Below are 15,542 nucleotides of genomic sequence, written 5' to 3'. Positions count from 1 at the left end.
CCAATAAGAGGGCGGAGCATTGTATTCAAATTCAAATTAAAAATCAATGGTATCATCAATGTTATTTGTGTGAGGCAACACGTACCCACTGTGACGTCACAAGTTAGGTAGCCAGGCCATTTTTCTGTAACACCTGTTACATCCTGCAATATTTAATTAATTATCACTTTATTAATACTTTTAAATAATTAACACCATATTTTAGGTAGATTAAAGTTGAAGCAGAATGTCATAAGCAAGGCTGGTGTTATGAATAAAGATGATTTATTAAGTTGGGTGATGTGCTGAGTCCATAAGGAGGCGGAGCTTCCTGAAATACCTTCCTGTGATTGGCTGTTGCGGGGAATACCAACACTCTTTTATGAATAAAATTTTAACTAAGAAATAGGTCCTTGTGCGCAACAACAAGGTTGCTGTGAGACAGAAAAACAATTTCTGTTTTGCACCTGACAGAAATCTCCATCTAACTGAATAATTTACTCGAATAAGAGGGCAGAGCAGCGTATCATTATTTGTGTCAAGGCAACCCCCAATAATAACGTCTCAAGTTAGGTAGCCAGCCCATTTTTATATAGCATTTGTTATATCCTGTAGTATTTAATTATCACTTTATTAACACTTTAAATAATTAACACTTCACTTTTTTGGGTAAATTAAAGTTAAAGCAGAATTCCATAAGCATGACTGGTGGGCTGAACTAAGATGATTTATTAAGTGGATGGCACCTTTAGCTGATCCCTTCCTGTGATTGGCTGTTGTGTGAATGTCAACAAAGAGTTTCTACCAATGATATGCCATTGATTATGCACCCCATACCATCTGTGGGCGGAGCTTGGAACCTCCTACCCGAGCACAACAACCCGCCTTATGGGTTGCTGTTTGGCTATTTATAGTGCGTTGGAAAAAACAGAGATGGCGTTAGTGGTATTTTGTGGGGTAATTTGTTATAGGTGTAATTTGATGTCAACAGATGGCGTAAGCTGTACCTTATGGCTACTATTGACCAGCCAGTTAATAGTGTCCTCTTTTGCCGACAGATGGCATCAGCTGTATCATTATTACCTCCGAATTCCCTTTTAAATACTGACCTACAAATCCCGTAGCTTATGATACGCTTTTATATAGTTTGTGATAAGGATTAGGTAACTGGAGTTCTGCAATGTTCTTGTAATGTTATTTGTCTATTTGTACTCGCTGAATTTGTGCGCCCCTTGAGGGACTTGAAGTAGAGGGGGAAGAAATAGCCTAAGCTACTCTATCCCTTTGAGATGTATTAATATTTCTTTCTTATCTCAATAAACATACTTGAACTTGAACTTGAATTCCGTTATAAAATGAGTTAATTTTGAAGCAAAATTGGATATATACATTTTATCCTATTTTTACATGCCATTTCCAATTATAATTTGTCATAATTTAAAAAATAGTACCAACAAATTAACGGATCACCATAATAAAAAAGACCTCATTTAACATGCATGATTCAAAAAGCTAGGCAACCTAGATTAAATTATTAACTTAAATAATTCGTTTATTAGACAATATATATGATATTCATATCCATAAATTACTCTGGAAAGACCTATAATGCATATAAATATTAATTTACACACTCTTGGAGCTATACGTTAGAAATTTCAATAAGCGTTCAAACAATTTTAGGCAGAGGGTCTTTGGGTTGGTTGGTCGCTTACGGCTCAATGACCAAGATGCCGACAGTCGTCAGGAAGCAGCGGCGTGAGACATGTCGCTCTCTTCTAGGTAAAGTTGATCTTATTTATATATCTCTGAGCATTTGGGGGATGCTCACGTAAGTATAGAGTCTACCTCCACGTACAATGCTTAATACATCTGTTCCTCATTACAACAATGAGGTAATGTTTGTAATGTCTCTGAGGGACATTGTTTTCGTATTGTTTGCATCCGGGTTCAGTAGTATTCATATGTTTGTATAAACTCGTGCTAAATAGGCTGTCCTCTCTTTTGGATACTGTGGAAGATTTTGAGGATCATGATTTGCCAAGATATATAAGTAGGATATTATGTATATGAGTGGGATTGGGTGGTTATAGATAGGAGCTGCCTCGTATGGGCCAATAGGTCTTCTGCAGTTACCTTTGTTCTTATGTTCTTATGATATTATGAAGGATACGGATCACTTCCACACATGTTTTTTAAACCACCCCGTCCACAGGCTAGGCTCGTTAACGCGGCGGTCAACCCCCCCCCTCAAAATTTATTATCGACTTTAATATACTGTGTATTAAAAAAAAGTTTTCCTCGTGTATAAATGAATATTACAATATATTCTATATACATTTTAGCGTATAGTAGGTTAGGTATTTTGGTTCTGTTGACAATTATTTGCATTTGAATTATGTAAAGGTTTGGGGGGGGGTTGAGGCATTTACAGTTGCCTTATGTATGTACGTAAAACATATGCTTAAATATACCGGTGAATAACTGGAAGACACAATAATTGTAGATGATAACTAACTTCATAAATTACTAGGCTTGAAGAGTAAAATAATAGTTGCCAATTAGTTGCCCAAAAAGGAGGAGTAAGGTATAGAAGAATTTACACAGAAATCACAATAGCGTATGCATCACATGAACAAATATAGGAGAATAATGGAATGTCACAGGCTCAGCTAAGGAAGGGGAGATTTGCAGTAAGTGAACACCAGAAGAGACGTTCTCCTAACGTTTTTTAACATAATAGAACATCGCATTTTGATGTATACTTTATCTAAGGCCAAAAATGGTCGTACTAGGAAATGGCTCGCGGAATTGACATATTGTCCCGTTTTCTGCTTTGGGTCCTCTGGTAGGTTAGGATAAGGCACTTTAGTATGAAAATTTCTTGACGTTGGGAAACCTTAGGAGGACGGGTTGTCAGGTAGGAAATCCACAATAATAAATAATAAATCAATTTTTATTCAGGAAAAGTACATACATAGTTGATATACAAACATAATGTTGGATTTATAGATAGAGCTAGTACATACAATACCTAAAGCCACTAATACGCATAGTGTTTCTGGCAAGATTTGGTTTTGTTGTCTGTCATTAAATATCAATCTGAAAAGATAGTGAACAGAAAAGAAAACAGAATTTGTGAGTAATAAAAAGTAGGTAAAACTACTGCCAATGGGATAAAAAAAAGTAAAACAATTTTAGAAAACTTTAATTTTAAGTTTGTTCCATGGAGATGTCGACCGTGGCGGAGGTAGACGGAATGGTAGATCCTTGTGCTCACGGTATAAGTCCTCTGTGAATAATTCAACTGCAGAGGCCAGATTGGGATACGTGGTGTAGGAGTGAAAGTTTCGCAGAGACAGGTTGTATAGTGGGCGGCAGGCGAACTGTGTAAAATTAAGGTAACATGTGTATGGGCAAGATCCACTTACCCCGTCAGAGGCAATCACTTAATTTAGATTTGACGGTCTCTGATATTTTTTTCTTCGGAGGTAATATCCACACCATCAACGTTTGATAATTGATGTTGGTACGTGTTCAGATAATTCCGCGTCATCGGTCCTAACATGTCGAGGATTTTATCTTTTACCAGTTTGCATGGATTTTTATCCTATATTATTAATGCTGTTGTTTATATTTATGTAAATTAAAATCTATTTGTTAACTGTTAGCTTTGCTTTTGTAAACTCATCTACTTGCTGTGTAGTAGGCATCTGACTATGAATTTGTAGCATCACAAATGCGTATATCACAGACTTTAGATTTATAAACTGGACGATAATGGCGGAGGAAGCAGAGGATGTTTACCAAAGTGGCCGTATATAATGAGTCAGCTCCAAGCAGTCAGCGCTTCAAGGCACCAACAAGAGAATATGCAACATCGTCTTAAACAATACATATAGAAGCATATAATTATTACAGTCTTGATTTTGTTATAGTGTTACTTATAAAACTGTCCACCAGAGCCCCACATCCGCAAACCCCTTACATAATAATATGACGATAATGAAAGTCTAGGGACATAAAAGTGGGCCAGGAGTTATCAGCTGGAGTTGCCGTGGGTGCCGCAGTCGCCACGGTATATCTCTGCCATGCGGTATGGCTTCGGGGCACGTAACACACTGTTATCGTAGTGTACTGTGTTAATGATCTATTACAAGGTGAGAAAATTATACTCGATGACAAACGAACCATTTACAAGTAAGTTTTATGCTATATTTCACAGTGAACATCGTAACACCTTGTGAGGATAACCATATGTTCGTGGAAATTGGAAAAATATCGAAAATTATATTTACATTCTGCGTTAAATTAAGTATGAAAGTGCTACATTATGTATAGTGACCACTACGCTATAACAGGCAAACATATCAATGACAATATTCAGTGAAGAGAGCAGACAACAAGGCTGAAAATCAAACCAACTATCAGGTGCCTCTAAAAATAACATGGGACAAGCCCATGACATCACCTTAACAAGAGAAATGTTGAATGAAAACACTTGTATAATAGACAAAACGCAAGATATAAGAAGATTACAAATTCTTGAAGCAATATATATATATATATATATATATATATATATATATATATATATATATATATATATATATATATATATATATATATATATATATATATATATATATATATATATATAATGTGTGTGTGAGAGAGTTGATGTCAATTAGATTGGTTTGTAGGGCTTCAGAGAGCGCCTGACATGTATTAATGACATGGTTGCACTTCCCGACCAGCTGTGGCAAGTGGGAAGGCTGGCTTCCCAGCTATACCTACATGGCTTCCCTCCGCTGATTAGCACACTCCGCTGTTTGTTGTTGCTTTAGATTTAGCTACTCAGAACGAAGTGTCCATGTAGCACGGGCTATGGTGAGCCCATAAACTCTCCGCTGTTAGGCGTGCTATAACATATCGCCTTGGGATACCTATGTTTTGTATTACAGGTCCCTGAGAAATATTGGATCCATGCTTTGATACGTTAGTGCGTTACGCACTTCTCTATCTTTTCCTGTCAGCGTCAGTGCTTGAGATAACCTGTGAGACGCCGTCCAGATGTCTAACCAGCACCTAAACCTCAACGCAGGTCTACCTGTGGGTGGAGTCCTTTGCTTTCAGTCTTTTTATACAGGAATGATGCTCAGTAACGTATTTTCTAATGATTTTTATAGAAAACTAGACATCGTCTTAATAGCGCCTTTAGTGTGTACATCGTAGAAGAACGCTTACTATTGGTGCTATTCAGCCTCGAGTAAACATTTATCTTATCTTAGTTTCATTCCCAGAGCGAGAGGAGTGTTGCTGGGGTATTCATGTCCAGGGTAAATTATATACTAGGCTAGAAGATTCGTATTACAGAAACACACAGTGTCATACACATCCATCACTACTAAGAGAGTTGAAAACTCTCCACTAAATTGCCAGAATTAATCTGGTATATCTCTTTACGTATGACAGATAACGAATCTCCCAATACTGAGGACTCAGCTAAGTCTATGCAGACGCTCAGTCACAACACCCCGGCTGAAGATATGATGACCAAACCACACATCAGAAATTGAACAAACGACGACGTTTTGGTCCATCCGGACCCTTATCAAGTCGTTTTCTTCATTTTCATTCATCCACCGAAACGTCGGCGTTTCTGATACGTGGTTTGAATATCACTTAATGCAAATTCTGTGAATAAGAGCTAGGACACTACTTTCGTAAACTACCAGTTATCACTGCCTTTAGACCAAATGACATTCATCTCTACTAGTATATTGTTTTCTGGCTAAAGACCCATGCGATCCATATTGATCGCACGGCCATACTATTGATCCATACGAGGCGGGTCCTATTTATATCCACCCAAAACCATTGATATGCCCAACCACCGCGGGGGCGAGGGAGCCAAGCCTCGCCCCTCTCTATCATCAGCACACTCACCATACTGGCTTCCATTGCCACCATTGGAGCATATTCACTATAATGTCTTTTACTGTAAAAAGTTTATTAAAGTTTAAAAAAATGTTTACTTAAAGTGTTTACTGAAAAAAATTTGTGACATTAAAAAAACAAGTTTTTGCCAGTTAAGACTGTTTATAGCCCTAACTCGCAATAGTTTTTATAAGGAGTGGAATGGAGTTATGATATCATGCGTGTAGATGTAATGTGGTGGGTGTGTGTAGTTCATATAGTGTGTGTGTTTATGGGGAGCTTGCTACAGCTTTAACTCCAGTGAATAATTTAATGAGCACTTGAGTGTAGGCTTCCTTCTGAACAGATTTTTATACGCATTGAGTATTTCTACCATTCAACAGCATGTGAATATTGCAGCTCGAGAAATTGTTTGAGAAACAATAATTATGAAACGCCAAAAAGTGTGTGATATTTCCTACCAACGCCAGTGAGGCAAACTATGCGAGTGAGGGGGTGAGGTATCAACCAGAGGGTTGGTAACACTTGTGTACAGCAGGTGTACTGAAGCCTACACTCCCGCTCCCCCGCCAAGGAAATGCATTTAGGGGAGACTATCACTCATGTTCTCTCAGGTAAGTTACTCTCAGTTTTCCCTCTACATGTGAAACTACACTTTGTATGTATCTGTATTTTGACCCATTTGTAAAATGTTAGTAAATTCACGACAGATGTGAGTAATAATTTTTATACGCCGTAGAGTTTGATTAAAAAATGAGACAATGTATCTGTATATTTTTATCCAAAGAGTCTTAAATGATTATATATAAAGTGGATATTTTCGTTCGATTTAAGCAGATGTGATTACATGTTTGACTTACTTAACTGTGTTTAGGCGGCTTGCACAACCTCTGCTACAAGGTCATGGCCCGGGCAAGCCTCGTGCGCTGCATTAAACACATCTCTGACAATTATTTCCAACTTCCACCTGATGCAGTTAGTTCTATTTACTCTAATCTGGACACAAGACTGTCTCAGTCCACTTCTGCTATTTCATTCAGCATCTTATACGTTGTGACCATATCTCACCAGGTCCCCTCCCTCTTCTAGTGGCCTTATTTTGTTATTCACATAGACAAGGAACAGTAAGAGAAGGGACAGAGCCCTGTGGGACCCCACTTTCCACTTCTCTCTACCTTGACATTTTCTCACCTTAACAGTTGTTGAGTACATTGATAACCAGTCCAACAACCTCCCAGTTACTAAAGATAGCTCTCCATTCTATGTACTAGCCTTTTATTGGATCAATTTCAAAATATTTTTGTCAATCTGGAAAGTGCAATCCATACAACCCTCTCTGTTCTGTCTTGGCAACTGTTCTAGCTGCCGTACAGAGTTCACCAGGAACGACTTGCCAGCTTGTAAGTCCACGGTGTCTCTCCCTTCCAAATATTTCTCTCCACAGACGCTCCACAATCCTTCTCTTCACCTTTAACATCCAGGACTTTGCAGGAACTATGCGCCAGTGGCAATATGGTCTGCACTTTCATGTCTCTTGCCTGTAACATATTTTGAATATCAGTACAATGCCATTATTCAAATTTTGGGGAACTTCCCATTATGTAATGAAGCTTATAGACACTGTTCACCTAGTTCAATAGTTCACCTAGCAGTTATGGGTTACATAACATTTGTGTTTAGCGCCCTCAATAGACGGGAATGTATCTGGTCAAGTCCTGCTGTCTTGCTTATCTTTGATATCAAACAAATGCTTCCTTACCTTTTAAGTACAGTATCTAAAATGTCGCTCAGTGTAGGTTGTCTGTCTGTCTGTCTGTGTCTACCGTCAGCAGTATCAATTTTAAGTTCTGGTTCGATCTCAAAGACCTCCTGGGATATTCTGTTAAGTGGTTTGTTGCCATCTGTGTGGACACTTATTCCTTCACATCAAATTGATTGATTGATAAAGATTAAGCCACCCAAGAGGTGGCACGGGCATGAATAGCCCGTAATCACGTCAAAACTGTCTTCCTCATTATATTGTTCCCGTCCTAAAACTTAACAGAGGAAGTACAAAAGTAGAGAGGTTTAACAAGGGCTTGAACCATCACTCCGTGAGCAGAGAGCTAGAGGAGTCAAATGAGTATTGAGGCCGTCACAGATTGATTGATGATTGATGAAGATTAAGCCACTCAAAAGGTGGCACGGGCATGAATAGCCCGTAAGTGGAGGCCCTTTTGAGCCATTACCAGTATCAATAGATGATACTGGAGATCTGTAGAGGTGCGACTGCACCCTGCGTGACGGGAGATGTCTCTCGTGGGCCGTCACAGCTAGGGAAGGGTGTAATATATGATCCAGTAAGGGCAGTGACAGAAAACTCCAGAGACAGCACCGGGTCTAGCCACCGTCACCCGTCAGGGAGGACAGAAGTATTAAGATAAGACAGCAGTTATGCTGATTCAGAGGTAAAAGGTAGCTGATAAATAGTTTTATTCAACCTTGAGTGAGCAGTGTGTTTACTAATACACATTGTGTGTGTGTATTAGTAAATACACACACACAATGTGTGTGTGTGTATTTATTATTTGTATCTGCAGAATCGAGCTATTAGCTCTTGGACCCTAGCTGCCTTTCAAACCAATTTATTTTTCTATTATGTCTACTACATATATTTCTCTCTAACACAGAAATGAGCAGTGTGTGCTCACTTAGTTGTGCTTGCGGGGGTTGAGCTTTGGCTTTTTGGTCACGCCTCTCGACTGTCAATCAACTGGTGTACAGATTCTGGAGCAACTGGTGCACGCGCACACACACGCACACGTGTGTGTGTGTGTGCGTGCATGCGGAATAACCCCAGAATCTATTTTGTGCTAACGATGGTCTGAGGTGACAACCCGTTCAGCAATCTGTTATTTTTCATTGGGGTTATTCTGCATACGTATTTATTTGTTATTTATTTATATACAAGAAGGTACATTAGGTTTATGAGAGTACATTAAATGTTTTATACTCTTGTACAGCCACTAACACGCATAGCATTTGGGGCAGTATACTTAGACCAATGTTTTCGTGAGCCTAGTTCAAAAGCCTAGTCCTAGTGGGTTTGTTCTATAGCTAGATATCTCTCCTCGTCAGCACACACATAATTCATACTTATTTATTTTTTTATTTATTTATATACAAGAAGGTACATTGGGTTTGTGAGGATACATAATATGGTAATTACAATCTTGTAAAGCCACTAGTACGCGCAGCGTTTCGGGCAGGTCCTTAATCTAAGAAAATTTTAAGTAGGTAAATACTTGCAAAATTTACAATTAATTATATCTGTGTCTACGGGGAGATGTATGCAAGCAAAATTGTTCTCTTCAGACTACAAGAAGAGTGAATGGGTTGATAATGGTGAACACAGCTCCGCTCCTGCACCAGGTAAGTCCACTACGGGCTCACCATAGCCCGTGCTACTTGGAACTTTTGTTCCAAGTAGCAAATCTTAAACGGCAGCGTGCTAACTCTACCCCCAAGATTGGTTGTATAGCTGCGTTGCTCACTTGTTCGCAGTGTGGATCGATAAGCGGGGGTCGTCTCCCCCCACCCCACTCTCGCCTCCTCCCCCCACAACACACACACATACATTCCCGACTCCCGGTTCGATTCCCGGCCGAGGAAGAAACAAATAGACAGAATTTCTTTCACCCTGATGAAAGTATGCCAGTTCACCTAGCAGTAAATATTTACCTGGGAGTTAGACAGACACTACGGGCTGCTTCCTGGGGATGTGTGTGCATGAATAAGAAAAATATATGTAGTAGACATAATAGAGGAAAAATAAGTTGGTTAGAAAGCGGGGTCCAAGAGCTAATTGCGAGACTCTGCACATACAAATAGTAAATACACACACACACATGTGAGTATACATATACCAAAGTGCTAAAGCTCAACCCCCGCAAGCACAATTAGGTGAGTACATGCACCCCCTTCTCCTCTATATACACAGGTACACATACACATATGAAGGAACCTTTGGACACCTCTATACAACTTTTGTAAGCCCAAGTACTGCGTATGCAGACCCGGAATGACACACATACAGAACCACAAAATATAATAGAAAAAGTCAAAGGCTTCCTTCCTGCCTGAGCTATAAAAAGAAACTGTGGGAAATGGGCTCCACCACATAGGATGAAAGAAGGAAAAAGGCGAACATGATAACGACATACAAGATACCAGCTTAATAGACTAAATAGACAAGGAATCTAAAACCTGTAGAACGAGGCACAAATGGGTGACTGAGATGCTAGAAGGAACGTCTCCAGAATAAAGATCGTACATAAATGAACTGAATTATATGAGGAAATAAAAATTACTAATTCAATACACAGACTTCAAAGGTAAATATGATAAAGAAACTAATGAAAACAGACATGGTCGAAAGGTAGTTTGGGCTTAAACTAGCACCAGGCGCCAGGTGTACTATAGCTATCTACCAGCACCAGGTGTACTACAACTATCTACCAGCCCCAGGTGTACTACAACTATCTACCAGGCTCCAGGTGTACTACAACTATCTACCAGCCCCAGGCAGCAGGTGTACTACAACTATCTACCAGCCCCAGGCACCAGGTGTACTACAACTATCTACCAGCCCCAGGCACCAGGTGTACTACAACTATCTACCAGCCCCAGGCACCAGGTGTACTACAACTATCTACCAGCCCCAGGCACCAGGTGTACTACAACTATCTACCAGCCCCAGGCACCAGGTGTACTACAACTATCTACCAGCCCCAGTCTCCAGGTGTACTACAACTATCTACCAGCACCAGGTGTACTACAACTATCTACCAGCCCCAGTCTCCATGTGTACTACAACTATCTACCAGCCCCAGGCACCAGGTGTACTACAACTATCTACCAGCCCCAGTCTCCATGTGTACTACAACTATCTACCAGCCCCAGGCACCAGGTGTACTACAACTATCTACCAGCCCCAGTCTCCAGGTGTACTACAACTATCTACCAGCCCCAGTCTCCAGGTGTACTACAACTATCTACCAGCCCCAGTCTCCAGGTGTACTACAACTATCTACCAGCACCAGGTGTACTACAACTATCTACCAGCCCCAGTCTCCAGGTGTACTACAACTATCTACCAGCCCCAGTCTCCAGGTGTACTACAACTATCTACCAGCCCCAGTCTCCAGGTGTACTACAACTATCTACCAGCCCCAGGCACCAGGTGTACTACAACTATCTACCAGCCCCAGAGGACAAGTGTACACACGCTAGTGGGTGTATAGCCAGTGTTGTAGCGACCGTGGTGTGGTGGTGACGGGCGGTTCAGGGAACTGAAGCTCAGCAACTCAGTGCGACTTAGAGTTGAACTCATTGTAAATGGTTCTCTTAAGGGATCATGATCGCTTCGTAGAAAGTATACAAGCCCACGGAGCAGGCAGTAGTCAGGATGCACAAATGGTCAATGAAAGGTATTGACCTCTTTTTTTTCCTGCCCCAAACGCTATGGGTGTTAGTGGCTTTATATAAATATAAAAAAAAAATATTTTTTCTCATAAATCCAATGTGCCTTCTTGTATATAAATAAATAAATCAATAAGTATATTGCGAAGCAGCCACGTACTGGGCCAGCTGTGTGTGTGTGTTTGTACTCACCTGGTTGTGCTTGCGGGGGTTGAGCTCTGGCTCTTTGGTCCCGCCTCTCAACTGACAATCAATTGGTGTACAGATTTTTAAGCCTACTGGGCTCTTATCATATCTACATTTGAAGCTGTGTATGGAGTTGACTCCACTACATCACTTCCTAATGCAACCAAATCAAAATCAAAATGTTTATTCAGGTAAAAGTACATACGTAGAAAATGAGTTACAAACATAATGTTGGATTTATAGATAGAGCTAGTACATACAATACCTAATGCCACTACTTATACAATTATACATGGAGCAATTATACAAGTTTGTCAACAAACAGTATTTTTTGAAAATAGTAAGACATGGGTTGACATTTAGGGGTAAGGTAGGTTACATGGAGTTTATTAGGTAGTATTTAGTTTTTCTCTTAAACTGGTTGAGAGAGGGACAGCCTTTGACATGATTGGGAAGGTCATTCCACATTCTGGGTCCCTTGATTTGTAGAGCATTTCTAGTTTGGTTAAGTCGTACTCCTGGAATACCAAATAGGTATTTGTTTCTGGTGTGGTGCCCATGGGTTCTGTTACAACCTTCTAGGAAGCATTTAAGTTCAGGATTGACATTACAGTTCAGAGTTTTAAATATATAGAGTACACATGAGAGGATGTGCAGTTACCTAATATCTAACATTTCAAAGATTTAACAGATTCCATCTGTTAACTATTCTGACACTAAAAACTTATTTCTGATGTCTCTATGGCTCATTTGGACACTCAATTTCCACCTATGTCCCCTAGTGCGTGTGCCCCTTGTGTTAAATAGTCCATCTTTATCTACCCTATCAAGTCCTTTGACAATCTTGTATGTGGTGATCATATCCCCCCCCCAACTCTTCTGTCTTCCAGCGACGTGAGGTTTAATTCCCGTAGTCTCTCCTCGTAGCTCATACCCCTCAGCTCGGGTACTAGTCTGGTGGCAAACCTTTGAACCTTTTCCAGTTTAGTCTTATGCTTGACTAGATATGGACTCCATGCTGGAGCCGCATACTCCAGGATTGGCCTGACATATGTGGTATACAAAGTTCTGAATGATTCCTTACACAAGTTTCTAAATGCCGTTCTTTTGTTGGCCAGTCTGGCATATGCTGCTGATGTTATCCTCTTGATATTGGTTTCAGGGGACAGGTCTGGCGTGATATCAACCCCCAGGTCTTTCTCTCTCTCTGACTCTTGAAGAATTTCATCACCCAAATGATACCTTGTATCTGGCCTCCTGCTCCCTACACCTATCTTTGTGTATTCACCTAGTTGTGCATGCGGGGGTTGAGCTCTGCTTTTTCGGCGGGGTTGAGCTCTGCTTTTTCGGCCCGCCTCTCAACTGAGAATCAATCAACTGTTACTAACTAATTCCCCCTCCCTCACACACACCCTAGAAAAGCAGCCCGTAACAGCTGTCTAACTCCCAGGTATCTATTTACTGCTAGGTAACAGGGGCATGAGAGTGAAAGAAACTATGCCCATCTGTTTCCGCCGGCGCTGGGAATCGAACCCCGGACCACCGGACTATGTATCCAGCGTGCTCTCCACTCAGCCACCAGCGTGCGTGCGTGTACTCACCTAGTTGTGCTTGCGGGGGTTGAGCTCTGGCTCTTTGGTCCCGCCTCTCAACCGTTGTGTGTATGTCCTCACCTATTTGTACTCGCCTATTTGTGCCTGTAGGATCGAGCATTGACTCTTGGATCCCGCCTTTCCAGCTATCGATTGTTTACAGCAATGACTCCGGTCCAATTTCCCTATCATACCTAGTTTTAAAATTAATAGTTTGCTTCTACAACCTGCTCCTTAAATGCATTCCATTTTCCACTACTCTCACGCTAAAAGAAAACTTCCTAACATCTCTGTGACTCATCTGAGTTTCCAGATTCCACCCATGTCTCCTCGTTCTGTTACTATTCCGGGTGAACATTTCATCTATTTCCACTTTGTCAATTCCTCTGGGCATTTTATATGTTCTTATCTTATCCCCCCTCTCCCTTCTTTTTTCTAGTGTCGTAAGGTTCAGTTCCTTCAGGCGCTCTTCATACCCCGTCCCTCGTAACTCTGGGACGAGCCTCGTCGCAAACTTCTGAACCTTTTCCAGTTTCCTTATGTGTTTCTTCAGGTGGGGACTCCTGAACTATAATTACCTAAGTGTAGTTACAGGATGAGAGCTATGCTCGTGGTGTCCCGTCTTCCCAGCACTCTTTGTCATATAACTTTGTCGTGTGTGTGTTTGTCAGTACTGACACTCACTAACCCTGTGTTTATGTCCCCAGGGATCAAGAGGAAACATTCCTTAAGAAGTCCGGCTTATTTCCTGGGCCACCATCAGCTTGTCTACACCCCAGGTTAGTGTGTGTGTGTTACACCCCAGGCTAGTGTGTGTGTTGTCTACACCCTACAGGTTAGTGTGTGTGATGTCTACACTCTCCAGGTTAGTGTGTGTGTTATCTACACCCTCCAGGCTAGTGTGTGTGTTGTCCGCATCAGCACTGGGCAGTATTGTACTTGCTGAAGGGTTTAATACGACGCCAGGGAGACCAAACACGCAGCAAAGGCAGCAAGACGTATCGTCATGACTACTAAAGACTACCACAGCACAATACACTGGTATCCAACTAGGATATTTCACTAATACTCAAGAGATTTGAAAACTCCCTGAAATCTGGAAAAGGGGGCAAACGTAGTCCCAGTGTTGTAAAAAGAGGGTTAAACAAGAAAATATTAAGCTATTGAGCAGTGCCAGTAACAAGATAAATGACTCGGGAAGACAATGGCAGGGGTTGGGGTTGTTTAGTTCATTTATTATGCACCTCATACCCATCCTAAATTTTAAATTTTGCCCCGAGGGGCGAGTTTATTGGGCAGCGCCACTCATCTTGTGAGTGGACACACCGCCATAGCATGTACAACACTCCCCAATAGGAAGAAAACCCGCTGGGTTGTTCCCCATCTACCCATCCTGTGGGCGGTAGTGGAAAGGATTACAGAGGCACATATATATGGCCTCAGGGACCTGAATGGTGTATGGAGTCCCTAATCAACTTAGGGGACTCCATTCATAGAAAATAATATGAAAGAAAATAATTAACCCACCATTTCGATAACACGAGGAAATGTATAGACTATATTTCGATCCCAACCCGGTATATCCTCTTCAACAGAGGTTCAAAATTTAAACCAGTAAATCTTGTAATTCAAAATTGACTTGGAAAACAATTATCAGGGAAAAAAATGAAGAGATCTTGGACAAGCCGCCGGCTTCCTGTCCCCGTCGACGCCACGTTATAGTAGATGGTGGTTCTCAGGTAAAACTATGTATAACTACTTCATACACTCACACGCATATTGGAAGATATTCTTGAGCTATTCTGAGATATTCAGAATGTTTCAAACTCTGCATCTATGTACTTTTCCTAAATACAATATTATATTATTATTATTATTAGCTCTACGCGGAGTTTTACTAGTGCAGGCTGGTAGACTAGTTAAGGTAAATATCAGGAGCCAGCGCTCAGCCATTTGGGCTATATAGCACTTGGAAAGGACGGGGGAAGAGGATTTGGGATGGGACGGAGTAAAGGAATGGTACCCAACCACTTGGACGGTCGGGGATTGAACCCCGACTTGTAAGAAGTGAGACAGTCGCTCTACCGTCCAGTCCAAGTGGTTAGACTGGACGGTAGACAGCAGCATAGTGTACCATATGGGAGCAGCATGGTGTACCATATGACAGCACCATAGTGTACCATATGGCAGCACCATAGTGTACCATATGACAGCACCATAGTGTACCATATGGCAGCACCATAGTGTACCGTATGACAGCACCATAGTGTACCATATGGGAGCACCATAGTGTACCGTATGACAGCACCATAGTGTACCATATGGGAGCACCATAGTGTACCATATGGCAGCACCATAGTGTACCATATGGCAGCACCATAGTGT

The 15,542-nt window shown here is 41.1% G+C and overlaps 1 protein-coding gene across 11 annotated transcripts in view; it reads left to right on the top strand.

Annotated features, from left to right (window-relative positions):
- The first annotated feature begins 1,734 nt into the window (after window positions 1-1,734).
- Window positions 1,735-15,542, top strand: part of LOC123769248 (solute carrier family 35 member C2) — a 34,061-nt gene continuing 20,253 nt past the window's right edge. Inside the window, exons 1-4 of one of the 11 annotated variants that reach the window (XM_069309947.1) lie at window positions 1,735-1,761; window positions 6,303-6,533; window positions 9,274-9,330; window positions 13,865-13,936. In XM_069309947.1, the coding sequence (XP_069166048.1) occupies window positions 6,497-6,533; window positions 9,274-9,330; window positions 13,865-13,936 (166 nt within the window). In that variant the 5' untranslated portion in view covers window positions 1,735-1,761; window positions 6,303-6,496. Of the gene's footprint in view, window positions 1,762-3,767; window positions 4,180-6,302; window positions 6,534-9,273; window positions 9,331-11,230; window positions 11,388-13,864; window positions 13,937-15,542 lie in introns of those variants that run through there. The other 10 variants (XM_069309949.1, XM_069309946.1, XM_045760298.2 and 7 more) reach the window with 10 other exon arrangements.

Source organism: Procambarus clarkii, chromosome 66 (genome assembly GCF_040958095.1).
Source record: "Procambarus clarkii isolate CNS0578487 chromosome 66, FALCON_Pclarkii_2.0, whole genome shotgun sequence".
In the NCBI taxonomy this organism is placed as follows: domain Eukaryota; kingdom Metazoa; phylum Arthropoda; class Malacostraca; order Decapoda; family Cambaridae; genus Procambarus; species Procambarus clarkii.
The sequence above is the reverse complement of the archived record's forward strand: the minus strand, read 5'-3'. Positions and strand labels throughout refer to the sequence as shown.